Below are 27,907 nucleotides of genomic sequence, written 5' to 3'. Positions count from 1 at the left end.
CTCCCTTGATTTCTCTCTCACACACACACATACACTCGAACTTCTCTCTCTCACATGCATACTTAATCTCACCTCTTTCTCAGACAACCCAATCAACTCTCACTCCCTTTCTCCCTCACACACATTGACACACACACACTCATTCACTTGCTCTCATCTCTCACACACATACGCACTTCTCTCCGAGGCCCACTCCCTCCACACTTTTCCTAGCCCTAGACTCCCCCCCCCCCCCCCTCCCCCACCCATGGCGTGCCCCCAGCCTGTTCTCAGAGCCCTGGCTGCCCAGATCCCTTCCACAGGCCCCGCTTCCCCCTGTTCCCTCTCGCAGGCCCCATTTCTGCCATTCCGTTTCCCAGGCCCCGTTTCCCCCCGCTCCCTCTCACAGGCTTTATTCCTCCCATTCCCTCTCTCAGGCAGCGCTCCCTCACTCCTTCTCGCAGGCTCCACTTCCCCCTCCAAGGCCCTGCTTTCACCATCCCTCCATTGTCTGTGCTCACCCAATTTCCAAAATTGGAGTTTTGTGCTGTTTCCAGCTTGTCCCAGCCTGGAATCTGGATTCATGGAACCCTTTGGGAACTTCTGCATTACACTATTTGTTCCAACTATTTCCTGTGGTCATAAGTTCCACATCCTAAGCACCCTGAGGAAATACATTTCTTCATATTTCTTTGTTGTGTTCAATGGTAACCTGAAGTAATCAGGTTTGATTCATGTCCTGCGCTCAGTGAGCCTGGTTCAGTCAAGGTGCCAACATGTTTGCAATAATGAATTGTACAATACCTTCAAAAGAAACTAGACAGTCACATGAGGAAAATAATATATCTCTTAAGAGGCTCAGGTGAGTTGATAAAGTGGGAAGAAACTTATGTGGATTAGAAACATCAGTACTGTGTAGTTAGGTTGAATGGCCTGTTTGTGTGCTATATGTTCTATGTCTGTGTTGGACAACATACGGCCTAGGGGCCACATGCGACCCATCTAGATTCTGAGTGCGGACCACGAGACATTTTCTTGACCATTGCCCATACACAGGGGTGCCACATTTCACTGATTTCCATCCATGTGGCTTTTCCCCCCCTGTTATAACTGAAGTGATTTGCACGTAAAGCAGGGGCAAGTGACGTGAGGTGCATGCTGATTGCACACAACATTGACTTGGAGAGCCATGCGCTCCCTCTGCGTCCAATTAAGTGTTTAATATTTATTTTGTTTTCACCACTTGGAGTTGATGACAATTCGATTAATATGTGAATGATTAAGCATTTCCTATAACTTGTTATAAAATATCCGGCTTGTGTTAAATGTATTCAAACTTAGTGTTTTGTTATTCATTTTCACGGGATGTGAGCTTCGCTGGCTCGGCCAGCATTCGTTGCCCGTCCCTAATCGTTCTTGAGAAGGTGGCTGCGAGCTGCCTTCTTGAACCGCTGCAGTTCATGTGGTGTGGGTACATCGACTGTGCTCTTCGGGAGGGAGTTCCAGGATTTTGACCCATTGTCTTCCAAGGGCCATAGTTAGTGAACAAGCCCAGTTTCAATCTTGCGGCCCACTGAGATGAAGGAGGGACACTTACATGGCCCACTCATTAGCTGTGGATGCTTATCACTGTTCCATATAAACCTAATTCCATAGTTAAATACCACTCTTCAAAATGCATTTATTCGCTGAGCAGCATGGTGGCAATAAAAATGCTTCTAGCTCTCAGTGTGACACTAAATTTATATAACTGATGTTTCCTCCGAACGTAGGTCAGTTGCCTCAGGGAAGAAATGTGAACACAGTTTGCAGAGAATTGTCAGTGGAAGCATTGTGGCAGAAACATTTCCACCAAATGTACTTTTTCAAGTGGACAGTCGTTTTTGAAAGAGGAATTATATTTGAGAAGTGATGTGGTCTTGCTACATTCAGTTTCTTTGAGACATTTGGATGTTTGTATATATGAAAAGCACATGGGAAATGCAATTAAATTGAATTCTGATCATTAATTGATAAAAGTTGGTATCAAAGAGCATTTTTAATTCGCGACCACATGTGAGGAACATAAGTATAATTAATTAATCCCAAGGGCTAGATTTTTGAGGCGTCAGGACGACTCCGGAGCCGTTTAAAAATGCAGGGCGTGACCAGTTTATGGGATAGCTGCCTCATTCCTGCTACCAACTGTTTTCGCTGGTGTGGGATAAGGGTGCAAGCTGTGAGCCCACATCCTGCATTCCCAACCTAGCCAACTCCTTTGCGGGGATAGACATCTCATCGACCCCTGCAATTTTCATGGAGTCAGGTCAGATTCTCCATGACTCATGGTTCATGACCTTTCAGAGGAGGCGTGAGCCATTGTCTGAGTTCTGGAACATTTGGAAAGGTACGTTCAAAGGTCTTATCTGTGTCCTCCAGCCACTCCGCAAGGATCCTCATACTCTTCAGACCAACTCAATGCCAACTCGTGTCCCTTTTATGCCCATTCAGCCAGGCTGTCTTCATTATGCATGTTTTTTTTGAGTCTTTGTTTAAACTTCAGAGTACCCAATTCCTTTTTTTTTTCAATTAAGGGGGAATTTAGTGTGGCCAATCCACCTAGCCTGCACATCTTTGGGTTGTGGGGGTGAGGCTCAACCAGACTCGGGGAGAATGTGCAAACTCCACACAGACAGTGACTCGGGGCCGATATCGAACCCGGGTCCTCAGCACCGTGAGGCAACAGTGCTAACCACTGCTCCACCATGCCACCCCTGTCATTATGCATGTTTGACTGAAGGCCCACACTTATAAAAAGAAGTGAGAAATTAATTGATGATTTGATTTGATTTTTAGAAGTGTATTAATGGAATGTGGGCATCACTGGATAGGCCAGCATTTATTTTCCATCCCTAATTGCCCTTGAGATGGTGATGAGCTTCCTTCTTGAATTGCTGCATTGCAGGTGGCATAGATACAACCACAGCACTGATAGGAAAGGAGTTCCAGGACTTTGATCCAGCAACAGTGAAGGAACAGCGATCTAACTACAGCACTGAAGGGGCCATTCATCCCATTGAGTTCCAAGTCAGGATGTTGTGTGGCTTGGAGATTAGCTTGCAGTTGGTGGTATATCTGTGCATTTGTTGCCTTTGTCCTTCCAGGGGATAGAGGTAACTTGTTTGGTAGGTGCTGTCAAAGGAGACTGGGCTAGTTACTGCCATGCATCTTGTAAATGGTACACATTGCTGCCACTGTGCGTTGGTGATGAGAGAGTGAATGGACAAATTGGTGGATCTGGTGCTAATTAAGTGCACTGCTTTGTTCTGGATGATATCGGGCTTCTGAGTATTGTTGGAGCTGCACTCATCCAGGCAAATGGAAAGTATTCCATCACACACCTGACTTGTACCTTGTAGATGGTCAACAAACTTTGGGGGAGGGCGTCAGGAGCTGTGTTACTCACTGCAGGATTTTGACCCTCTGACTGCTCTTGTAGTTGCAGTATTTATGTGGCCGGTCCAGTTCAGTTTCTGATCAATGGTAACCTCAAGAAGTTGATTGTGGGGGATTCAGTGATGGTAATACCATTGAATGTCCTGGGGAGCTTGTTGGAATCTCTCTTATTGAAGATAGTCATTGCCTGGCACTTGTGTGGTGTAAATGTTACTTGTCATTTACCAGATCAAGCCTGAAAGTTCCCATTGACTCCAGTTTCACTAGGGTTCCTTTATACTACATTCAGTCCTTTATTATACAACTGCTGCTTTGATGTCAAGGGCAGTCACTCTCACCTAACTTCTTGAGTTCAGCTCTCTCATCAATGTTTGGCCAAGGCTGTAATGGGGTCAGGTGCTGAGTGGCAGAACGCAAACTAAGCATTAGTGAGCAGGTTATTGCTATGTAACTGCTGATTCATAGCATTGTCGGTGATCCCTTCCGTCACCTTGCTGATGACCAAGAGTAGTCTGATGTGGCAGCAATTGGCCAGGTTGGATTTGTCCTACATTTCTGGGACAGGACATATTTGGACAATTTTCCACATTGCTGGATGGATGCCAATGTTGTAGCTGAGGTGGAAAAGGTTGGCTAAGGGCATGGCTAGTTCTGCAACACAAGTCATCAGTACTAGTTCCAGGATGTTTTCAGGTATAGCCTTTGCTATCCGGTGCCTCCAGCCATTTCCTGATTATGTGGAATGAATCAAATTGGCTGAAGGCATCTGTGATACAGGCAACCTCTGGGGGAGACCAAGATAAATCATAGACTCAGCACCTCTGGCTGAAAGTGATTGCAACTGTGTCAGCCTAGTCCTTTGAACTGATGTGCTAGGCATCCCCATCATTCAGGATGGGGATATTTGTGGTATCTGCTCCTCAAGCTAATCATTTAATTTCCACCACCATTCACAACTGGATGTGACAATTAAGTTTAAGGCATTAAGGCATATTGATTGACATCTTTTAAGTGGTTATAATAAAGTGTCCTTTCTGTGATTTTTTTTGTCAATGTCTCTTATTTGGACAAGATTAATAGAAGTGAAGCCTTTGAAGCCTCTGATATTGATCATTTATTGGTCTGTCGGATTGATACATTTATAGGTTTTTAGGCACAGTGCTTTTTTCAAAGAACATTCCTAAATGGACATTTTTTCCCAACAATTCCTCATGTGTCATTGTTATTATATGGCTACTTGATTCTGTACATAGTGCACACTGGGTGGATGGGCACAGGAGTGGCACAAATTGGTATTAAGTTGGCAGGGAGAGTATGGGACCATGGGGCGTGGCTGGGATGCATGAGTTGGCATTGAGTTGGGATGGAGGATATGAGGAGCCATGTGAAGTGGCTGGGGAGTATGAGTGGTCATTAAGTTAGCATGACGTGTATGAGAGGCCATAGGGAGTGGCTGGGGGGCATGCGGCAGTGTGAGAGGTGATGGCTAGAGGGCATAACTGCTTTTATTGTAACTGGGATGAAGTCTCAGAGAACTGCAGTGCACCATCTAACTAACCTGCCTCAGCATTTGAGCTGCCTGCCTTTGTGGTGAAAAGTAGTGACACAAAAGTTCATCTGTTCTTGGTTTTCTTTAGGAATTAGTTTTCAAATAGACGTTTATGCTATGATAGCGCAAGGATCCTATTGTGCTTCAATTTTCTGGTGGTGTTCCAGGATTATGGTTGAGTTTCAATAAGGAATAGCCCATTGAAAAGAGTCCTTTTCTGCGTGGGACAGGATAGATTAAAATGACTCCAAGTGAGGGACTGATGCAGTGGCTCAATGGGTCGATCAACTGGTTCAGCAGTGTCAGACTGAAAATTCCCATTTTCACTTCCTCATCATTTGAGTTACTGGAACAAAAATAGAAAATACTGAACAATCTCAGCAGGTCTGACAGCGTCTGTGGAGAGAAAAGGGAGCTAACCTTTTGAGCCTGGATGACTCTTTGTCAAAGTTACTGGGCTTTGTTGTGCATGTGGGGAGGCATTGAGTCAAAAAATGCTTCATTTTGCTGTCGTTTTTAAAAGGGCCCAAAGTTCCATGAATACAATGTCTTATTCTGGAGGGCTTTATCACAGATGATTTAATTTGGCCCGCAATATTAACCTAAAAATTGTTGAGTAATTAAGCATGACAAAATAGAAATAGGAACCGAAGCAGTTGACAGGAAATTACTCTTCCTTTTGGCAAGAGAATTCAAAACAAGGGGAGACATTGATAAAATTAGAGGTAGACAAACTAAAAGCTCATTCAGGAAAAGTTTGGCAAGCAAATGACAATAAGAATGTCTAGTAAACAATCCCATAAGGTCTTTGCTGCAGAAACAATTGAAGGAGACAGATACTTGAGAAGTAAAGATATTAAATAAACAGAGGAATTATAACTAACAAGCTACAGGGTTAACAGAATGGCATAGCTGTGACCTACTCTTGTTCCTGTCAAGAGGGAAAACTATGGAGTGATATAGTTTCAAATGGCTTGGAAAAAAGATATCACACAACCCCTTCTGTGTCTAACCTAGCTGCACAACAATGGTCCATCGACAATTAGTGATGCCGTGCTCGAAGTGGACTGGCCTGCAGATCTCCATGGCAACAGTCTACTGTTCAAATCTCAGATTATTCCATTGGGGAGAATCAACTGCACAGTGAACTCTTCTGATGCTCAGAATTGGGTAAGACTTTGCATTTTCAAAATTTGTATTTTTCCCATGTGAGGGAATGACACCAGGAAGCTGGATATTGTTGGTATATTGTCCTGCATTAAAATTCTACTTCAAGATTTTATTAAATTTGTAAATAACAATTTATGCTGCTGTGTATCTTGATTTCTTCTGAGGATACTATTTTTAAACAGAGATTTTATATTTAAAGGAAAAGCAGCTCTGATGTTTTACCTAGGCCTCCTTAAAGCAGGTAATTCTGCCGTGGTGGTTCGAACAGGCGTGCTCTGGAGTCATGGTATTAAAAGAGGCCTTTCATTATTGCTATGAACACTGTATGCATCATGACAAAGTTACATTTACCTGTTTGCCCCTTACGCTTATCAATCTAAGAAGACATCAATAGACATGAGGAATGGGTACTTGGGTGATAATCTTTATTATTGTCACAAGTAGGCTTACATTAACACTGCAATGACGTTACTGTGAAAATCCTCCAGTCGCCACACTTTGGTACACTGAGGGAGAATTCACCAAACAAGTACGTCTTTCAGGACTTGTGGGAGGAAACCGGAGCACCCAGAGGAAACTCACACAGACGCGAGGAGAACGTGCAGACTTTGCACAGACAGTGACCCAAGCCGGGAATGAAACCCTGGTCCCAGGCGCTGTGAAGCAACAGTGCTAACCACTGTGCTATCGTGCCGTCCCTGGATAGGGTCCTGTGTGCTGTACACAGGTTCAATGTGATACGCAGTTGCATCCTCATCTGTCAGAAAGACGCTCAATAGTTCAGAGCTCGCACCATGATTTATTTCTTTTCTGCCTCTCTAACCTCAGTGCTCTGATTGTAGTATCTCCATTGCCTACCACAGCAGCCACTGGTTGACTCAGCAGTCATCAGTGATTGAATCAGAATGTTATTCTAGTTCATAAGACTCAGCTCCACAGTGTGATCACTGACTGAGCCATCACGATGAGCATTCTGAAATAAATACAGAAAATGCTGGATAAACTCCTGGCAACATCTGTGGAGAGGGAAACGGGGGCGATTTTCTGAGCCCCCACAGATTGTTTCTAGGAGGTAATAATAATAATAATAATCGCTTAGTGTCACAAGTCGGCTTCAATGAAGTTACTGAGAAAAGCTCCTAGGTGGCCTACCATTGGACAGTGGCGGGATCTTCTCATCCCTCCATAGTCAATGGAATTTCCCATTGAATCCACCCCACGCCGTTGAAAAACCCATGGCAAGAGTGTGCCATTGGCAGGACGAGAGGAATCCTCTGGCGTGATCAGCCAGAAGGCGTCACTCATCACTTCAAGTCCGCATGACTCTTCTTCAGAGTCTGTTTCTGTTTCTGTCTCCACAGATGCTGCCAGACCAGCTGAGTTTATGCAGCATTCTCTGTTTTTATTTTAGATTTCCAGCATCCACAGTATTTTGCTTTTCCTTGCGAATCACCGGATCACACAATGCAGAAGAGGCCCTTCGGCCCATCGAGTCTGCACCGACACATGAAAAACATCTGACCTGCCTACCTAATCCTATTTGCCAGTATTTGGCCCATAGCCTTGAATGTTATGACGTGCCAAGTAGTCATCCAGGTTCTTTTTAAAGGATATGAGGCAACCCACCTCTACCACCCTCCAGGCAGTGCATTCCAGACCTCTGGGTTATAAAAGGTTTTCCCTCACATCCCCCCTAAACATCTTATCCCTCATCTTGAACTTCTGTCCCCTCGTGACTAACTGCTGCTCCCTATCCATCCCGTCCATGCCCCTCATAAACTTGTGCACCTCCATCAGGTCGCCTCTCAGTCTTCTCTGCTCCTACGAAAACATCCCAAGTCTATCCAACCTCTCTTCATAACTTAAATGTTCCACCCAAAGCAACATCCTGGACAATCTCCTTTACACCCCCTCCAGTGCAATCACATCCTCCGTATAATATGGCGACCAGAACTGCACACAGTACTCCAGATGTGGCCTCACTAAAGTTCTCTACAACTCTGACATGACCCCTCTGCTTTTGTAATCTATGCCTTGAATGATAAAGTGTCCCGTATGCCTATATCACCATCTTATTAACCTGCCCTACTGCCTTCATTGATGAATGAACAAATACTCCAAGGTCCCTCTCAGAACTTCCTAATGTCATGCCGTTCATTGAATACTTCCTTGTCAAATTACTCCTTCCAAAGTGTATCATCTCAAACTTTACAAGGTTAAATTCCATCTGCCACTTAACTGCCCATTTGACCATCCCATCTATATCTTCCTGTAACCCAAGACATTCAACCTCACTGTTAACCATCCAGCCAATCTTTGTCTCACCCACAAACCTACTGATCTTCCCCCCACCCCCAAATAGTAATCTATGTTGTTGATATAAATGATGAATAATAGGGGACCCAGCACAGATCCCTGTGGTGTGCCACTGGACACTGGCTTCCAGTCACTAAAGCAGCCGTCTGTCGTCACCCTCTGTCTCAAACAACTAAGCCAATTTTGAATCTACTGTATCAAATTGCCCTGTATCCCATGTGCATTTGCCTTCTTTATAAGTCTCCCCTGTGGGACCTTGTCAAAGGCTTTGCTGAAATCCATACAAACTACATCAGCTGCACTACCCTCATCAACACACTTGGTCACCTCTTCAAAAAATTCACTCAAATTTGTGAGGCATGACCTCTCTTTGACAAAGCCATGCTGACTATCCCGTGCCTCTCCCAGTGGAGATAAATTCTCTCCTTCAGAATTTTCTCCAATAGTTTCCGTACCGCTGACGTGAGACTCGCTGGTCTGCAGTCCCCCCCCCCCACACACACACACAGACACACACAGCAGCTTGGAACAAAATTCACTCAGACCGTTAATTTGCCCACTTTTAAGCCTGCCAACATCTCCAATACCTTGTCACATCCCACGTCAATTTGCTCAAGAACCTCAGAGTCATAGGGTAGCACGGTGGCACGGTGGTTAGCACTGCTGCCTCATGGCACTGAGGACCCAGGTTCGATGCCAGCTCTGGGTCACTGTCCGTGTGGAGTTTGCACATTCTCCCCGTGTTTGCGTGGGTTTTGCCCCCACAACCCAAAGATGTGCACGGTCGGTGGATTGGCCACGCTAAATTGCCCCTTAATTGGAAAAAATGAATTGGGTACTCTAAATTTATTTTACAAAAGAACTTAACAGTCTCTCTCCCTGAGTTCCATACCTACATCCTCATTCTCTTGGGTGAAGATGGGTGAGCATTCTTTTGGTTCATCCCCAACAAAAGATTTTCAAAACTATTTTTGCATGAAGGCGATATCCTTTAAAGAGTTTGTCAAAGTTATATGAGCTATTTTTACTTAAAATTTGAGAATCACGAATAATTATACAGTTCTTTCATCTGCAGGTAGAACCGTTGAGTACAATGAGCCCTCTGTCTAAAAGCACTGAGAGTTCCCGTCATAATAGAAACAAAAGAGATATCAGCAAACCTGAAAATTCACTGGAGAACATCTTTAACATGGTGAGAATGTTTATCAAAATGTCACACCAAAATAACTCTATGGGCTTTGCAGCTTGCTGTCCTAACTCGACTACATAAAAACACTCCAGATAAAGTCACTCTGCGGAACTATCTCAACTACTCTATGATTTAACACATTGACACATCTAATTTGCAGAGTCTGTTGCCTTTGCATTGGGCTGACAAAACCTGTCCAGAAGTAAGTCTTCACCAATGTGACCTTTAATGATATTGACGTATTTGTCGCAAACATGCTGTTCACATACTTGATATTTATGTGCTGCCACAAAGGTCTATTGGTCCAGTAGCACCATATTGTAGTTACACATATTGAATGGGATTTTCTGTCCCCCACTCCATGGCATGGAGGCAGCCTGGCACTGACCGGTCCCGCTATTGTCCGGTCCCATCGCTGTCAACTGGGTTGGTCTTGTTCACACCCTCTACTATCAAGGAACCGGCGGCAGGAGGTCACTGTCGGTGGGACCAAAAGATCCCGGCGGAAGGAAGGGCCGGAAAATCCCACCCATTGTTTCCCGATCCAGTGGTTACACATTCAGAGCTCAAGACAGGCTATCAATTCCTTTCATTAGTTCTGGTTTAAGTTCAGAGTGTCAGTCTGATAGTTTTTGAACCAGTGGCCCAACATCCCAACATGGAGCACTATTTATAGCTTTATCAGCATTAATGTCATTACAATCAGCTTTGAAGCAGCATCATTTTCAGTCTACACGGCAGACGATAGCAAATTTCCATCGCTCAATACCAGCCTCAGATTGTTGTTTCTCTTTCGGTGGCCAGTGACGCAATAGCAGGCTTTCATGTGTTTCCATAGTGAAGTTATCCCTGGAATAGGTCACTAGCCTGTCATCGGAGGCTTATAGCTTGATGGGCACCACTCTACATCAAGCATGGCTGACCAGGAGTCTCTCCCGCTCTTACCGTCTGCTATTCTCATATGTTGGAAGATTTTACAGCTTGACACTCAACCTGTTGTCTGTGTTATGAACGCACTTTCCTTGGCCATCAAGTCCTGGGAATTAAAAACATATCTTGGTAATCGCGACCGTAAAACCATTGGATGTGCATCAAAATCTCATTTAGTTCACCAATGTCCTTACCTCATCTACCCTACACATGAGTCCAGACCCACATAACGCGGTAGACTCTGAACTGCCCTCGTAAAGCTATCAGTTGTATAAAACCTCTACAGAATTGGACCACAGCAGGCCAAGAAGGTGGGTTACCATCATCTTCTCATGGGCAATTATGGGTGAGTAACAAACACTGGTCTTGCCACTGATGCTCACGTCCTATGAAATAATAAAACAAGTGTATAAACAAAAGCTTTGAGGCTTGGTCTGTCACTAGTAACTTCTCCAAGATTACTAAACCCTCTAGACCATCTAAATTTACTCCCAGGTTTTACTGGGGTTATGATTGACGCACAATCAATTACATACAAGGCAAGTTGTAGGAAATTAAGTAATGGTTTTAATACTCTAAGATGTAGCCTGTCTGCTGCTGAACCCAGACTGGAGACAGGGCTACAGATCAGTCAACTATATACAACACCCAGTGGGGCGGAGCCACAGAAGAACAACAATATATAACACAGTGAGTAACAATGGAACAAACAGTAACAGAGAATATATACAGCGCTGTAAGTAACAGTGGAACAACAGTGGAACTACAATAACAGTGGTTCACCACATTCACCCCCTGTTAAAAAAAGTCCAGCAGGGGTGAAGCAAACTTATAGATTAAGTCTATCAGGAGCATTAACCGTCCTCTGTGATCTTCTCAGTCCCGGCTGTGGTGTGGGCACTGGTGTCGAGACCTGCTACTCCGGGAGCGTGTCGTCCTCTTCTTCTTCTTCCGGAAGCGTCGACAGAGAGAGAGAGACGGTGTAGGCGCGGGGGCGATGGTAATGGAGGTAGACGGTGGAGGGTCGGGTGGGGAACCAGCGGGTGCCAAGTCCCGGAGGGAGACTGTGTCCTGCCGCCCGTCCTGATGTGCCACGTAGGCATATTGTGGGTTAGCATGGAGAAGCATAACCCGCTCGACCAGGGGATCGGTTTTGTGGTTCCTCACATGCTTCCGGAGGACTGGTCGAGGGTGACAGAGGCGAGCTGCGGAAGGTGGTTGGTCTGGTCGGTGGTAGTGGGTGGCGTCAAAGATGGCGGCCAAGATGGTGGCCCCCACAAGTCGCACGTGGTGGGTTGCGTAGAAGATGGCGGCCAAGATGGCGCCCCAGGAGTCGCACATGGCAGATCGCGTCGGAGATGGCGAACAAGAGGGCGGACTCCATGGGCCGCACGAGGTGGATGAAGCGTTAGAAGGAGGCGGTCCCGGCAGGCAATATATCACGCGGTGGGAGTTGGACGTTTTAGGCCGGGCCTGGCAGACTTTTGCAAAGTGTCCCTTCTTACCGCACTCGCTGCAGGTCGCGTTCCGAGTTGGGCAGCGTTGTCTGGAGTGCTGACCCTGGCCACAGAAGTAGCAGGATGGTCCCCCCGGAGTTGGCGGGCTGCCACGAGACACAGCTTGTGACACCCCCGGATCGGGTGATGGCTGTGCCCAGGATGCCCACAAGGATGCCGCGTGGTCGGGCGTGAAGGCATCCATATTCTGGAAGGCCACTTCCAGGGATTTCGTGAGCCGCACCGTGTCGTTTAGGTCGAGGGTACCCCCGTCGAGCAGGCGCTGACGGATGTAGTCAGACCTTACGCCGGCCACATAGGCGTCCCGGATCAGGAGCTCGGTATGTTGAACTGCCGTTACTGCCTGTCAGCTACAATTCCGGGCGAGTACCCACAGGTCACGCAGGAACTCGGCCAAAGATTTTCCTGGGCGCTGACGCCTCATGGCGAGGAGGTGCCAGGCGTACACCTCATTTACCGCCCTCACGTACTGCCCTTTGAGGAGTGTAATCGCCTTGTCGTACGTGGCTGCATCTCTGATGAGGGTAAATATTCGGTGGCTCATCCGGGCGTTGAGGACCCGAAGCTTGTGCTCCCCTGAGACGGCGTCAGTGGAAGAGTCGAGATAGGCCTCAAAATAGCTTAGCCAATGCTGGAAGATCGCGGTGGCATTGGCTGCCTCTGGGTCCAGGTCCAGTCGCTCAGGCTTGAGTGACTTATCCATCGTACTATTTTAGAGTATTAAATTGATGCACCATCAGTTACACACGAGGCAAGTTGTAGGAAACAAAGTAATGGTTTTAATACTCTAAGATGTAGCCTATCTGTTGCTGAATCCAGACTGGAGACAGGGCTACAGATCAGTCAACTATATACATCACCCAGTGGGGCGGAGCCACAGAAGAACAACAATATATAACACAGTGAGTAACAATGGAACAAACAGTAACAGAGAATATATACAGCGCTGTAAGTAACCGTGGAACAACAGTGGAACTACAATAACAGTGGTTCACCACAATGATGACATAGACTCCAAGCTTAATCATAGAATCATAGAATTTACAGGAGGCCATTTTGCCCATCGAGTCGGCACCGGCCCTTGGAAAGGGCACACTACCCAAGCCCCCACACCTCCACCCTATCCCCGTAACCCAGTAATCCCACTTAACCTTTTTGGACACGAAGGGCAATTTAGCATGTCCAATCCACCTAACCCACACATCTTTGGACTGTGGGAGGAAACCGGAGCACCCGGAGGAAACCCACGCGCACACGGGGAGAACGTGCAGACTCCGCACAGACAGTGACCCAAGCCAGGAATCAAACCTGGGAACCTGGAGCTGTGAAGCAACTGTGCTAACCACTGCATGTTACCACTAATGGATTCTGTGAGCCTCTGTTGACATTACCTGCTTGCTGGGATAGATGCAAGGCTATTTGCCAACAATGATGGTTTTCACTGATGAACACTCTCGTTCCTGGTAACACGGCGGCACAGTGGATAGCACCATTGCCTCACAGCAGCAGGGACCTGAGTTCAATTCCGGCCTTGTCTGTGTGAAGTTTGCACGTTCTCCCCGTGCCTGCGTGGGTTTCCTCTGGGTGCTCTGGTTTCCTCCCACAGTCCAAATATGTGCAGGTTAGGTAGTTTGGCCATGCTAAATTACCCCTTAGTGTCCAAAGATATGCAGGTTAGTTTACGGGGATAAGGGCGGGGTGAGCGGGGGAGTGCTCTTTCGGAGGGTCAGTGAGATTCGATGGGCCAAATGACCTCCTTCTGCACCGTAGGGATTCCATGATTCTATGACTAAAATCTGTTTTTCCCTTGCAAATATTACAGGTCCTGGAAAACCAAAGGTGCTTCCTTATTTTTGACTAATGAGACACAGTTGCCGCATCTGGACTGAGCCCAGACTGGAAAAACATTTCTAACATGCCATTTTATTTTGAGGGGGAAGATTGTGGAAATGTTGTTTTGTGATAGATATTTCATGATTCCCACTAATTTCCCATTTCCTACTCATGTTGATTGAAAGCTTCATTTAATTTTGATTCGACTTGAGTTCATTAGGTTCACACTGAACCAGATTTTGCCACTTAGCTTCATAGTCGTTCCAAATCATTTAGAAACGTCTCATTCGGAGAGGCTTTATTGCACTTTTAAGGCTGAAAGTAGGCTGTCTTTCCCACTAGAATTGCACCACTGTGACCTGTGTGAAAATTATCTGTCGCGTGGGTCTTCTGGAGAAGGAGAAGGGAGTCGCGATAAACATACAATCTCAGCTCAAGATGGAAATCTTCGTTAAGGTAAACCACAGGTTTTGCTTTTATGGAGGGAATTCCATCACCATGCAGTCATCTGCCTTACTTACTTTGCATGTGGTGTCAGCTGGTGCAAATTTACAGAAATTATGGTGACCTTAAGTGACAGAGGGACGTTGGTAAATGCACAGCCTAGTCTGGAACTCAACTGTGCTTGATTCCAGGTTCAGTTCTATTTTTGTAAATAAAAGGTAAATGTCACCACAGTCCCAGAGGACTGTAGGCTGCTCCCCACCTTGAGAGGGAACGGTCTGATGGTGATTTGGCCTGAGGGTCAGCACACCTCAGTCGAGGGTAAAGGTTGAGAAAGCAGGGCCTTCATGCATAACCTCAGCCAGTAAGGGGATTGACCTGGGCTGTTGGTGTCGCCTCCACCTCACAAACCAGCTGGTCAGCCAACCGATCCAGTCTCAGCTGGGATGGCAGTGATAATTGGTCAGCCCATCCCTGAACTAGAGAAGGGACAAATCCTCCAGAATATCTATTCCTAATTGTTGTCTAAGGATCAGTGCTGGAAAATGAACATGTGGAATTCAGGTGAGAATAGGACCATGCTAGGCCATGATGCCCCTCTCACTTCTCAAGTTAAATATTTGGTTGGCCTTCACTGCTTTAATGCGCAGCTGAAGAATGGTCATTTGGCTGATATACTGGAGAACAGCAGGAATGAATGGAACCACATCTCAGCATAATTCATCATTTTCAGGGAGGTGAGGGGATGGGGAGCGAGGAGATTATCCCTTTACATCTTGGACCAAAGTTAATTGTTTTTTTATCTGATGGGCTTTAGCAGTTAAGGTGCAGCAAATTCCAGCCCAGTGTCAATGCAGTTCCCAATGATCATGGGCACAGGTTTTGTTTTGGAGCTCGAGAGCTGATGCGATTTTAGAACAACTGATCAATCAGTGGCCAAGGTGCCTGCCTGCCTTCCAATTAAGGATTCTGAGGCTGGCGGGCCTCCCAAGTGAAGGGCGGAACTCCTGCCTGCAGCCCTTTTACACTCATTCGAGCATGAAATGGCTGCGGAGTGCTTGGTATCAACAGGGAAGAGTTTCCCCGCCGACCCTTCAGATGGAGGAACAGGAGGCACGACCACCTGAAAAATTCAGGCCTATGTGTCTTGTGTTGGATGGGGCCTTCTCCATCAGTGACAAGAAACATCTACAACAAGAACTTTATCACTTTAAGTCAACTCAATGGATTCAATGGGTTCCCTTCATGCAAGATTACACATGCCCACACGTAACTCGCCCCAGCCCTTACAGAGCAGCATGCCCAAGATAAAAACTAGACAAAAGCTGTAAACACTCAGCAGGTCAGACAGCATCTATGCACTGAGGAACAGTGGGATTTTATGACCCTTTCCACTGGCAGGATCGGCTATTCTCAACTGAAGAACTGAAGTCGACCATCTGTAGCAGGTTCCCCGCTGGTGGAGTTAGCAAGTAATGCAAAAACCCACAGGCTTTGGTGAGACTAGAAGATCGTACTGGTGGCCAATTGCTCTCCACAAGAAAATCTGCCATTGTGGGGGATGGGGTGCTGGGAAATCCCATTCACAGTTTCACAGTCTATCGCAGACATCCCCTTTTGCTTCCCAACCCACTTTTTCCTCCCCCCGGTTCCGTAGTTGCTGTCATATCTCTCACTTCCAGTTCCAATGAAAGGTGGCCAAGCTGAAATGTTAACTCTTTCTCTCTCTGAAGATGCTGCCAGACCTGCTGAGCAGTGACCTTTGTTTCTATCTGTTTTTCAATCACCATAATGATTCGTTTTTGTTGCATGAATCCTCAAGATTCAGTTTACCCTGCTTTTTGTACCAGGTCCTATCAAGAGTAGCACTTGGGTTGGCGGAGAGCGAAAAATTCCACTACCCACCCCTTGACCCAACTCAACTGCTGTCCTACCCTCCTGTGCTCGAAAACGAATGTCCACTTAGATGAGGTGCCAGAGAGTTGCCAATAGCTATGGAGTCATATCCCAACAGGAGACAATACTGCAGGAAAGGTGTGGAGGAAATTAGAAAGATACAAATGAAAACAGAAGCAAATGCTACTCTTGTGTTTTACAGAACCGTAACCAGCAGTTTACATTCCAGTCCAAAGGATCGTTTGTCGTGCAGGAAATGCCATACAAAGCAAAACCTGTAGAATACCCCAGGGACACCAAGATGGTAAGTAACACAGGCAGGAGATGTGACTGCACAGGAGATTTAATTCATTCTTGGGATGTGAATATCATGCATCACTAATTTCCCTTGAGTCGGGGGTAATGAGAAGCGGTCTTGAACCCTGCAGTCCATTTGATCCATCTCCATGGTACATGTACAATGCCCTTAAGGACTGAGTTCCAGAATTTGACGCAACTACAGTGAAGAAATGGGGATATCTTTCCATGTCAGGATGGTGTGTGACCTGGAGGGAAATTTGCAGATGCATCTGCTGCCCTTGTTCTTTGAGATGGGAGAGGTCGTAGGGTTGGGAGGTCCTGTTGCAGAAGTCTTGGCCAGTTCCAGCTGTGCATCTTGTAGTTAGTCGCACTGCTGCCACTGTTCACCAGTGTTGGAATGAGCAAATGTCTAAGGTGTGGTAAAGTGCTAATCGGGCTGCTTTGTCTTGGATGGTGTTGAGCTTCTTGAGTGTTGTTAGAGCTGCACTCATCCAGGCAAGTGGAGAGCATTCCATCACACTCCTGATTTGTAACTTGTAGATGATGGACAGGCTTTGGGGAGTCAGGAGGTGAGTTCCTCACTGCAGAATTCCCAGCCTCTGACCTGCTGTTGTAGCTGCAGTATTTAATGTGGTTGACCCAGTTAAGTTTCTGGTCAATGATGATCCCCCGGGATGATAGCAGAGATTCCGCAATGGTAATGCCATTGAATGTCAAAGGGACATGATTAGATTTTCTCCTATTGGAGATGGTCATTGCCTGGCACTTGTGTGGCACGAACGTTACTTTCCACTTGTCAGCCCAAACCTGAATGTTGCCCAGGTCTTGCTACATGTGGGTATGAACTGCTTCAGTATCTGGGAGTTGTGAATTGCATCGAACACTGAATTCATCAGCGAAAATCTCCATTTCTCAACTTACATTGGATGGAGGTTCATTGTTGAAGCAGCAGAAGATGGTTGGGCCTAGGACACAATGCTGAGGAATTCTGCAACAATGTCTTGGGTATGAGATAATTAGTTTTCAACAACCACAACCATCATACTAAGTATGATTTTAACCAGTTGAAAGTTTTCCAAATTCCCATTGACTTCAATTTTGCTAGTTTAATTCTAAAGTTATAAAAGCAAATGGTATAGTTTTTTAAGCTACACCAAATGGCCTGTCAATCAAAGCAGTCCAGGACCATGGGGAGGCTTTTCCCCAAATTACAGCAGCTAAAGGTTTTGTTTTTCATTTTAAAAGGGCAAATTAATTATTTCATATTATTACACTGGAGATCCCAATCACTGCTATAAAAACACATCTAACTTGCAATACAGCATCAAACTTTTGAATTGAAGGAACTTTTTTTTTTGCATTTCAAAACCTGTCATTGAAAGAATTCCAGGAGCAGATGACTTTTTTTGATTCCCCACTTGGGACATGGGTTTCCATGTGTTTCACAATCTGCTTGAGAGGAGGCCATGAACCACATTTACTTACTGAAGGGATCCAACTACGTGAGGGGTTAAACTGCCCGCCCCTGCAATAGAGATAGCAAAGGTGGGAGTGCTGTGTGTTGGCAGGCTACCTTATCCCGCTCCAGCAAAAATTGCCAGAAACAGGAACGGGGGTGGGAATCCTGGATTCAGGTCCGGCCCGCAATTTTGGGTTACTGAGTCTTCTCGATTTGGCAAAGATTTGGGCCTTTGGTTCAGTGGAATCATTGACAGACAGAAGACACATGCGTTCACTGGTCCCATTTTAAAAAAAATTATTTTTTGCAATTAAGGGCTAATTTAGCGTGGCCAATCCATTCACCTACCCTGCACATCTTTTGGGTTGTGGGGGTGAGACCTATGCAGACACTCTGTGCAAACTCCACACGGACAGTGACTCGAGGCTGGAATCAAACCCGGGTCCTCGGCGCCATGCAGCCCTGGTCCCAGTTTCAAACTAACCGATGAACTCCAATTCAGTTAGCATTGTTTTGGAGTTAAGCAATTCTACTGCAGAAGATGACGGAGAACTGGAACGTGCTACACCTCTGAGTCATTGCTGAAGGAAGGGTCCAATCACAGTATGAAAAGTTTACAGTTAGCTGCCATTATACAATGCAAAAAACGAAAGACATTTATAAAGTGCCTTTCTTGATTACCAGAATATTCTAAAGTACTTTACAGCCAATGAGGCACTTCAGAAATGTTAATGAGGAATCTAAGAAATACAGCAATCAATTCAGGCAATGCAAGGTTCCTGAGATGATATTTAGATAATTTGTTTTTTTTATATTGGTGTTGGTACATAGATAAATATTGACCAGGACCTTTGGAAGAATCCCTCTGATTTTCTTTGAAATAGTGCAGTGGGATTGTTTGTGCTCACCTGAGAGAACGGATGGGTCATTCATTTAACGTCTCATTTGAAAGATCATGGGCAGGATTCTCGGGGCCGCAGCCAAGTGTTTCTCAATGCCGCGCTGTTCGCTAGTGGTGGGATTCTTTACTCCCGGCACTTCTCGATGGGAGTTCCTGTTGAAGCCGGCAAACCTGCGGGAGTGTGCTGCCACCAGGAACAGGGAATCCCAACGACCGGAGAATTTCGGCCCACATATCTTAAGATGCAACATTCCCTCGGTACTGCTGTAGTGTCAGCCTAGATTATGTGCTCACATATTTGGAGGAGGATTTGTATCCACAATATTCAGATGAACATACAACTTAGGAGCAGGAATAGGCCTCTCGAGCCTGCTCCACCATTCGATAAGATCACGGTTGATCACATTTTAACCTCAACTTGACATTTTGCTTACCCCAATAACCTTTCACCCTCTTGCTTATCATAGAATCATAGAATTTACAGTGAAGAAGGAGGACATTCAGCCCATCGAGTCTGCACCGGCCCTTGGAAAGAGTACCCCACTTAAGTGCACACTTCTACCCCATCCCCGCAACCCCACCCAACTCTTTTCAACACTAAGGGCAATTTAGCATGGCCAATCCACCTAACCTGCACATCTTTGGACTGTGGGAGGAAACCGGAGCACCTGGAGGAAACCCACGCAGACACGGGGAGAACGTGCCGACTCCACCCAGACAGTGCCCCAAGCTGGGAATCGAACCTGGGACTCTGGAGCTGTGATCCGATGGTGCTAATCACTATGCTACCATGCAGATCTGCCTCTGTCTTAAAGATATCCCAAGATTTTGACTCAACTACCTTTTCAGGAAGAGTTCCAAAGTCTCACAACCCTCTGAGAGAAAGATGTTTTCCTCATCTCTGTCTTAAATGGGTGACCCCTGGGGCGACATTCTCCGACCCCCCACCGGGTCGGAGAATCGCCAGGGGCTGGCGTGAATCCCGCCCCCGCCGGTTGCCGAAGTCTCCGGCACCGGATATTCGGCGGGGGCGGGAATCGCGCTGCGCCGGTTGGCGGGCCCCCCCGCTCGATTCTCCAGCCCGGATGGGCCGAAGTCCCGCCGATAAATTGCCTGTCCCGCCGGCGTAAATTAAATCACCTACCTTACCGGCGGGACAAGGCGGCGTGGGCGGGCCCCAGGGTCCTGGGGGGGGGCGCGGGGCGATCTGACCCCGGGGGGTGCCCCACGGTGGCCTGGCCCGCGATCGGGGCCCACCGATCCGCGGACAGGCCTGTGCCGTGGGGGCACTCTTTCCCTTCCGCCTCCGCCACGGTCTCCACCATGGCGGAGGTGGAAGAGACTCCCTCCACTGCGCATGCGTGGGAAACTGTCAGCGGCCGCTGACGCTCCCACGCATGCGCCGCCCGGAGATGTCATTTCCGCGCCAGCTGGCGGGGCAACAAAGACCGTTTCCGCCAGCTGGCGGGGCGGAAATTCCTCCGGCGTCGGCCTAGCCCCTCAATGTTGGGGCTCGGCCCCAAATATGCGGAGCATTCCGCACCTTTGGGGCGGCGCGATGCCCATCTGATTGGCGCCGTTTTGGGCGCCAGTCGGCGGACATCGCGCCATTTCCGGAGAATTTCGCCCCTGATGTTTAAACAGTGGCCCCTAGTTCTATTCTCCCACAAGGGGAAACATCATTTCGACATCCACCCTGTCAATTCCCCTTAGGATCATGTATGTTTCAATGAAGTCACCTCTTCCCCTTCGAAACTCCAGTCGATACAAGCTTAGCCTGTCCAATCTTCCTCATTAAACAATCCCTCCCTTTCCTGGTGTTAATCTAGTACATTTTCTCTGGACTGTTTCCAATACATTTACATCTTTCCTTAAATAAGGAGACCAATACTGTACACAGTACTCCACTTTGTCTTGGGGCAGAAGCGTGACCATTGAATGACACTTTAGGGATCAAGGAATTTCTAATTGGGAAAAGTTAACGCAAAAGTGTGATAAAAACCTAACAATGTGAATACAGTCAACATCAAAGCTTCCATTTCAGTGCAGTCGATGTCAGAGGTCAGTGTGGCGACTGCCCAAAGGTGAGGCGGCAATAGGTTACATGTTCACTCCCCTTTCAATCACCCTAAAAATAAATATTTTAACTCTTCATTCCTCACAAAAGGAGTGAAACCAACTGTTCCTCACTCTCAACCACCAGAGAATATCTATGTTTATAGATGCAGGAATTCAGGTTTTGGGGTTATCAGAATTTGGAAGGAGCACGGCTCCACATTATGTTCTAAAGAATGAACTGGCTGATGTGAATTTGGGTAAATCTGTCGGTGTTACCATCCCGCCTATGGTGGAAATGTATCATTCACAATGTGATCCATGATATGGTGTTCTTCTTTTCCCCAGGTGCAAACTCTTATTGAACGCAGTGGGCCTGAACAGGCCATGCCCGTGCCCACCTGGTGCATTGTAGTCGCTGTGCTCGGTGGCCTGCTACTAGTGGCTCTGGTGACATTCCTCTTTTGGAAGGTATCTATACCGATGATGAAACAGGATGTGTGACAGCAAAACCGTGCACAGGCCTCACTTTAAATAAGCCTCACAATATTTATCAGACCCTTTTTGATTAACATATTGGGGCAATTTTCACCTTGATTGCTTGGTCGATGAACAGGCAGAGTCGATTTCCCAATCATAGAATCATGGAATTTACAGTGCAGAAGGAGGCCATTCGGCCCATCGAGTCTGCACCGGCTCTTTGAAAGAGCACCCCACCCAAGCCCACAACTCCACCCTATCCCCATAAGCCAGTAACCCCACCCAACACTAAGGACAATTTTGGACACTAAGGGCAATTTATCATGGCCAATCCACCTAACCTGCACATCTTTGGACTGTGGGAGGAAACAGGAGCACCCGGAGGAAACCCACGCACACACGGGGAGAACATGCAGACTCCGCACAGATAATGACCCAAACCGGGAATCGAACCTGGGACCCTGGATTGCTGTGAAGCAATTGTGCTATCCACAATGCTACCGTGCTGCCCTGATCCTTATCAAAAATGCCTGATTTTAATTTCCAGTGCTTTTATTCTGTAAGGGATGAGTCATTCACTCTGCCAGTTTATCATACTAATGCTGAAGGTGACAATTCCACCCTAGGAAATCTGATGTGGGCACAAGCAAGAGAGATTCACATTGAAAAGAAAAAGAGGGGAATTTGTTAATGTCAAACATGCAGCCTGGACATGTTTGTGAGGGAGGATTAAAATGGCGTACACCACGATAGTTGCAACAGTTTCAAACTATACTATACTTAGGGTGGCACGATAGCACAGTGGTTAGCACTGTTGCTTCACAGCTCTAGGGTTCCTAGGTTCGATTCCCAATTTGGGTCACTGTTGTGGGGGGAGTCTGCATGTTCTCCCCGTGTCTGCATGGATTTCCTCCGGGTGCTCTGGTTTCCTCCCACAGTCCAAAGATGTTCAGGTTAGGTGGATTGGCCATGATAAATTGCCCTTTCATGTCCAAAAAGGTTGGGTGGGGTTACTGGGTTACAGGGATAGGGTGGAGGTGTGGGCTTGGCTGGGGTGTTCTTTCCAAGGACCGATGCAGACACGATGGGCCGAATGGCCTCCTTCTACACTGTAAATTCTATTTTATATTCACGAGTTATGCGTGGGAGCAGTCAGTTAGCTGAAGGGGACACATGGAGAGATCATGAGCTGGAATTCCAAAAGACCAGAGTGTTGGGACTGCTGCGGGCAAGAATTAAAAATCCCAGCCCTAGAGGACGTTACAAGATCCCGAAGCCTCCAGGACAGTTTCCTATTTTCAAAGGGACGGCTAGCCGGGAGGGGAGCAGGAAACATGGACAAAACAAATTAACGACTCCATAATCTCTTTCAGGAGCTTGTTAAGGGGCCTGTCCATTCAGGCTTCAGTTTATCACATGTTTATCCAGTGAGCTCAAATAGCCACATTGTCAGGTTCACCATGGGGCCCCCAGTAAGTTTCTTGGGAATTGTCCTTAAATCTTTGGGGGAAGACAGTGACTTAATGGTAATGTCAAGAGGCCAGGCTAATGATCTAGAGGCAGATGTTCAAATCCCACCATGGCAGCTGGTGGAATTTAAAATTAAACTAATGAATCTGGAATATAAAGCTCGTCTCAGGACAGTGAACATGAAACAATCATTGGTTGTTATAATAGCCCATCTGGTTCGCTAATGCTCTTTAGGGAAGGAAATCTGCCATCTTTACCCAGCCTGGCCTACATGTCACTTCAGATTCACAGCAACGTGGTTGACACTTAACTGCACTCTGGAATGGCCGAGCAAGCCTCTCAGTTCGAGGGAAATTAAGTATGGACAACAAGTGCTGACCTTGCCAGCGACATCCATATCTCTTGAAATAATTTTATAAAAACTCATCCTTGAGGCCAGCTAATGCCAACAAACATCACTTCTCCTACCCTTTTGTTCCAGGGCTGCTTTCCACCTTATTTCTCCTCCATGGCCTTCCCAAGATCTGCCTGCTCCAAGCAGCAAGGCAGTGACAGCCCCCAACATGGCTGCCTTTTCCACTGACACCCAACAGGCTGCTCCTGTCTGCCAGAGGGGCTCAGTGTCTCCAACTTGGCCATCTGCATTTAAAAATCCTAAAGCAAGAGGTGGGTCGGGTAATTCATCAGGGTGTCAGGTCCCCAACCCCCAGCTGAAAATCCAGCCCACTCTGGCTGTGATGATTTGTTTTGCTGATGTGATACAATTTCCTGACAACTGCAGTACAAGATTCTTGCCATTCCCTCCTCAGTGACACTTTGGTTTTAATTTTGATAGGCAGTGTTTTTTCTCGCACTGCTATAGTGTCTCCCACAAATCATCTCAGAGTGAAGAGTTTCCAGCACATTCCTGTACGAGCTATCGCCACAGCAGGCAAACACTCTGCTTATTCCGCTGAAATTCTTGGTGAGTGAGGTGCAACAAAGCACCTATAAAGGTTTCAACTTTGACTGCCTTCATCTGTCATTAAAAGAACAATAGCAGCTTTGAAGTGGGGTTAGCAGCTCCACTGCCAAGTAAATACTGGCAATGGGGAATGGCTTTAATTTGGACACGATTGCACAAAGCATTTTTCAGGCTATCGGCCCTTTTATATGGAAATTGGGGTCCTGTAACATAAATAAGACCTACAATTGCTATTTTCCATTGGCCTGGTTGGAACCTGCCCACTGCAGGCTCTGACCAGATCTATTTGATGGAATGGGAAGACACACTAAAGATCATTTTGAATTACTTTAATTGTTAAATTATTGTTTTTGGCCGGGCCATCTTCGTGATGGGTTGCGCGGAAAATCCACCCTATGACTATGTTACAGTGAGCAGCTGAAAACATCCTGACTTAGCGTCAAGCTGAGAGGTGCCGCGTCAAGGCTGCACTAATCTAATTTCCTGCACTGACAAGCTCAACTTGCCAGTGGAGAAAGACAACTCGTAGGTCGGGCGCCATTTTTTAATGCCGCCCTGATCTTTCGGCACTCCCTCAGCCACCGTGGCCTCTGGACTCTTCCCCCCCCCCCCCAACCCCCCACTGCACTCAACTTCCCTCTTAGGGGTCATCGAACCCCCCTCACCTCTTAAGAGAAAAGGAACCCCCGGCCTCTATCCCTGGCATGAGCAAACTGGCACCAGGGCACCTTGGTACTGCCAACTGGCAGTGCCACCAAGGCACCCCAGCAGTACAAGGATGGCACTGCTAGGGTTCCCAAGTGAAGGTGTCAGGCTCCCAGTGCCAAGGAGCCCAGGTGTCAGTGAGAGTACCAAGGTACCATCATGTCCCGAGCCCGACCACTCAGTGGTCACTAATGGCTTGGGAGATTCCCCCCATGTGCCTGGTCCACATTTGTGGAAACCAGTGCTAAATGGCACCATGGTGAAGTCTCCCAGGTGAGGCCGTTAGTTTGCGGGACCTAGATGAATACGGCACAGACATATTTAAACAAGCCTAATGGCTCACTTAAATATGTTTATCTGGATCTTGCCCAGCGAGGGCGAGATCCAGATCGTGACATCTCATGAGATCTGCTTAAACGAGTCATTTCTGATGTGTTGTGTATGCCGGGTCTGTGAGGACTGCGTTTACTGCAGCAGTGAGAGAGACAAGCTTCCAACACTTGAAGAAATGCAACTCGATTTTATTGAACTCTTAACTATTGCACATACTTTAACTTTGGGTTGACACTATGCTGACTTGACTGGAGACCTGTGGCTAACCTGACCAGACTATCTTACTACCACATGGTGCATGTTCTAGTTGCTGCTCATGGGCTCTGACTGTCTCAGAGGCTGGATCCCAAGAGAGCAAGAAAACTAGTTCCCTCTGGCTTTATAGTGGTCGTGTCCTGCCTGGTGATTGGCTGCTGTGTTCTGTGTGTTCACTGGTCATCCTGTGTGTCAATCACTGCCTGTCTGTGCACCATCATATACCTGCGTGTATATTATGCCAATTTCGACCGTCCAAATCTCACGATAGGCCTCATCACATAACCAAGTTGGGCACAACAAGGCCATTAGATCGCACCCATGGTATTTATTACAAGGTTCAGCGTTACGACAAAGCACCGCCATTTGAATTGAGGTTTCCTCATCAGGAGCAGAGTAAATTGGGGGAAAAATCTCATCAATTGTTTTCTTTAAGTCAGACTTGTTCCCACTTTATAATTTTAAAGCAAGCTGAATTGATAGGTGGCACTGCTGGTCCTTTATCTGTAGGTTATGTTCAGACTTGGGGTTTGTTCTAGATTCAGACAAGTTGATATTGAATGATGTTTTGATGCGCACTGTTGCTGGATTGGGAAACATGGCAAGCGATTAAAAGGCTTGCTTTTACTTACTTCTTCCTGTTCCTTCTTTCGTTACAGTGTGGATTTTTCAAGAGGAATCTGCCGCCTACTGAAACTGAAGGATTGCTGTAATATCCAACCATCCCCGACACCCATTCCCCACTCAAACCAGCCTCAGGAAACCGCAGCCTCTCCAAATCACAATGCAACTGAAAGAGTCAAATTTCCAACTTGGTGCTGCCAGTGGGAATCCCGCCCATCGTCAGTTGAATTTGGAAAACTTGCTGACGCACTGTGTGTGACTTGCCATCATCAATGTTAGAAAATAGTGCACAGGGAACCTTCATGTATCGATTGAGTGCTTCCATCGCTGAGGGATTCCCCTTCGGAAGCTTGAGTTTGAAAATGGTTCCTGCAGTACTTTCAAAGTGTGAAAATAGTTTAAAAGCAACCGTTGGCTGTGTAAACATTCCATCCCAGACCCTTTACTAAACCACTTCAGAACTGAACAATTTTCTGATCGAGTAAGCCACTGTCGCAGGTCAGGCAGAATGTAATCATGAAGCTAGCCCAGGTTTAGCTCATACTTATATTTTTTCAGGGTTACTCACTCTGATCATAATTAACTAGCAAAACACTTATGCAGTCCCTTGTCATTCTGACCTTCTCATCCAGTTACTTTGGCAATTATCAGATTCAATCAGTCCTTTATCAATTTCAATTGTTCTTCTATTCAACCAAAGTCAAGCATATTTTTCATAATCAAGCTTGTTTGTGGCTATATCTAGTATATTTGGATCTCATGCTGAAGTTTAATATTAACTTATCCAACTCATATTGTATAAATGTATCTTATAATTATCAATTTCCTCGGCGCAAAAATTTTAACTCACCCCCCGAACCCCCCTGGTCACCCAACAGAACCACCCTCCAACAGACATCCTTCTTCCCCCAGCAACTGAACAGGCCCCCCAAGAAACATCTACCTGGCACTGCCTGGGCATGAGCCCGCCCCGCTCCCTCTCTCCAACCCCCCCCGAGCCAAGCACTGACCTGAACATCTCTGGGGGGTTCTGCCCACCAGATGCACGCTGTGGGAAACGTGTTGGCACGCCGATGTGAATGAACAATCTAATGGGTGGGGGGGGGGGGGGACCCATCAGGTGTAAAGGCCTGATAATTAGATTTAATTGTATTCAAATAGGGATCCCGATGGCAAATGCCAGGTTTCCTTTATTTCAGTGGGGAGAGGGGGTGCAGTCGAAAAGGGGAAATCCAACCGGCATAAATCGCATTTTGGGACTCCCACGGGATTTCCCACTGAAGCACCAATCCCACCCATCACCCCCTCCCCACTGAAAATGGGAGAAGGAAATCCTCATCACTGCACACATAGCTTTTGAGATTGTTCCTCGTTCTTTGATGTGGCTTTGAAAAAGAATTCAGGTGATTTTCCCCAATGGCTTTTAGCAGTTAGAAATATTTCCCAGTGAAACACCATGGGCAAGTCCCAGATCTCTGAGGGTTTCAGCAGGTCACTACAATTGGTCCCGCGTCCCGTAGATTATGAAAGGAAAATATCAATTCTGATTGCTTCCTCTTTCTCCCTCTCTTTATCCCTCCATATCTGAAATCAAACAGAAGAATATTGAGCTTCAAAGGATCAAAAACAGTATTGAATTAATCAGCTATTATTATTTTAATTAGAATGAACGAACACCGCAAATTCCATAACAACTCGGCCATAGCCTGTAAATAAATATTCTTAAATTCAAATTAAATGTAAAATGTTATAGTTAAATTTCTTCAGAAAGTTAATAGAACTGATCTCTTCAGCAAGCCTGTGCTGTCTGAAGTTTGCAACCATCTATTTGATTTGCTCGGTTTGAAAAATAAAGTTTAGCTGATATTAATAATTCCACTTTTCACATTAGCTTGATATTTACAGTGGTTTAAGTGCCGGGTGTCACCAGGAATGTGGCCTTTCCATGCTGGTTTGAAAACTTGCTGCATGACAGAAAGTAATTTCAGGAGATTTCACAGTCTTAGGATACCTCAAGTTTCTTCACAGCCAATGAAATGCTTTACAAGAGTAGTTATTGTTGCAATTCAGAACTCCAGAGGTGAGGTGAGAGTGGCTGCCCTC

At 46.4% G+C, this 27,907-nt stretch overlaps 1 protein-coding gene across 2 annotated transcripts in view; it reads left to right on the top strand.

Annotated features, from left to right (window-relative positions):
* LOC140398399 (integrin alpha-8-like) overlaps window positions 1–27,677 on the top strand; it is a 223,488-nt gene extending 195,811 nt beyond the window's left edge. For both annotated transcript variants that reach the window (XM_072487047.1, XM_072487046.1), the window contains 6 exons: window positions 5,981–6,133; window positions 9,525–9,641; window positions 14,261–14,374; window positions 16,461–16,562; window positions 21,322–21,444; window positions 25,840–27,677. In XM_072487047.1, the coding sequence (XP_072343148.1) occupies window positions 5,981–6,133; window positions 9,525–9,641; window positions 14,261–14,374; window positions 16,461–16,562; window positions 21,322–21,444; window positions 25,840–25,893 (663 nt within the window). In that variant the 3' untranslated portion in view covers window positions 25,894–27,677. The remainder of the gene's footprint in view (window positions 1–5,980; window positions 6,134–9,524; window positions 9,642–14,260; window positions 14,375–16,460; window positions 16,563–21,321; window positions 21,445–25,839) is intronic.
* The last annotated feature ends 230 nt before the right edge of the window (window positions 27,678–27,907 follow it).

The sequence above is a fragment of the Scyliorhinus torazame genome, chromosome 21 (assembly GCF_047496885.1).
Source record: "Scyliorhinus torazame isolate Kashiwa2021f chromosome 21, sScyTor2.1, whole genome shotgun sequence".
NCBI classification, from domain to species: domain Eukaryota; kingdom Metazoa; phylum Chordata; class Chondrichthyes; order Carcharhiniformes; family Scyliorhinidae; genus Scyliorhinus; species Scyliorhinus torazame.
This window is presented reverse-complemented; position numbering and strand designations above follow the sequence as displayed.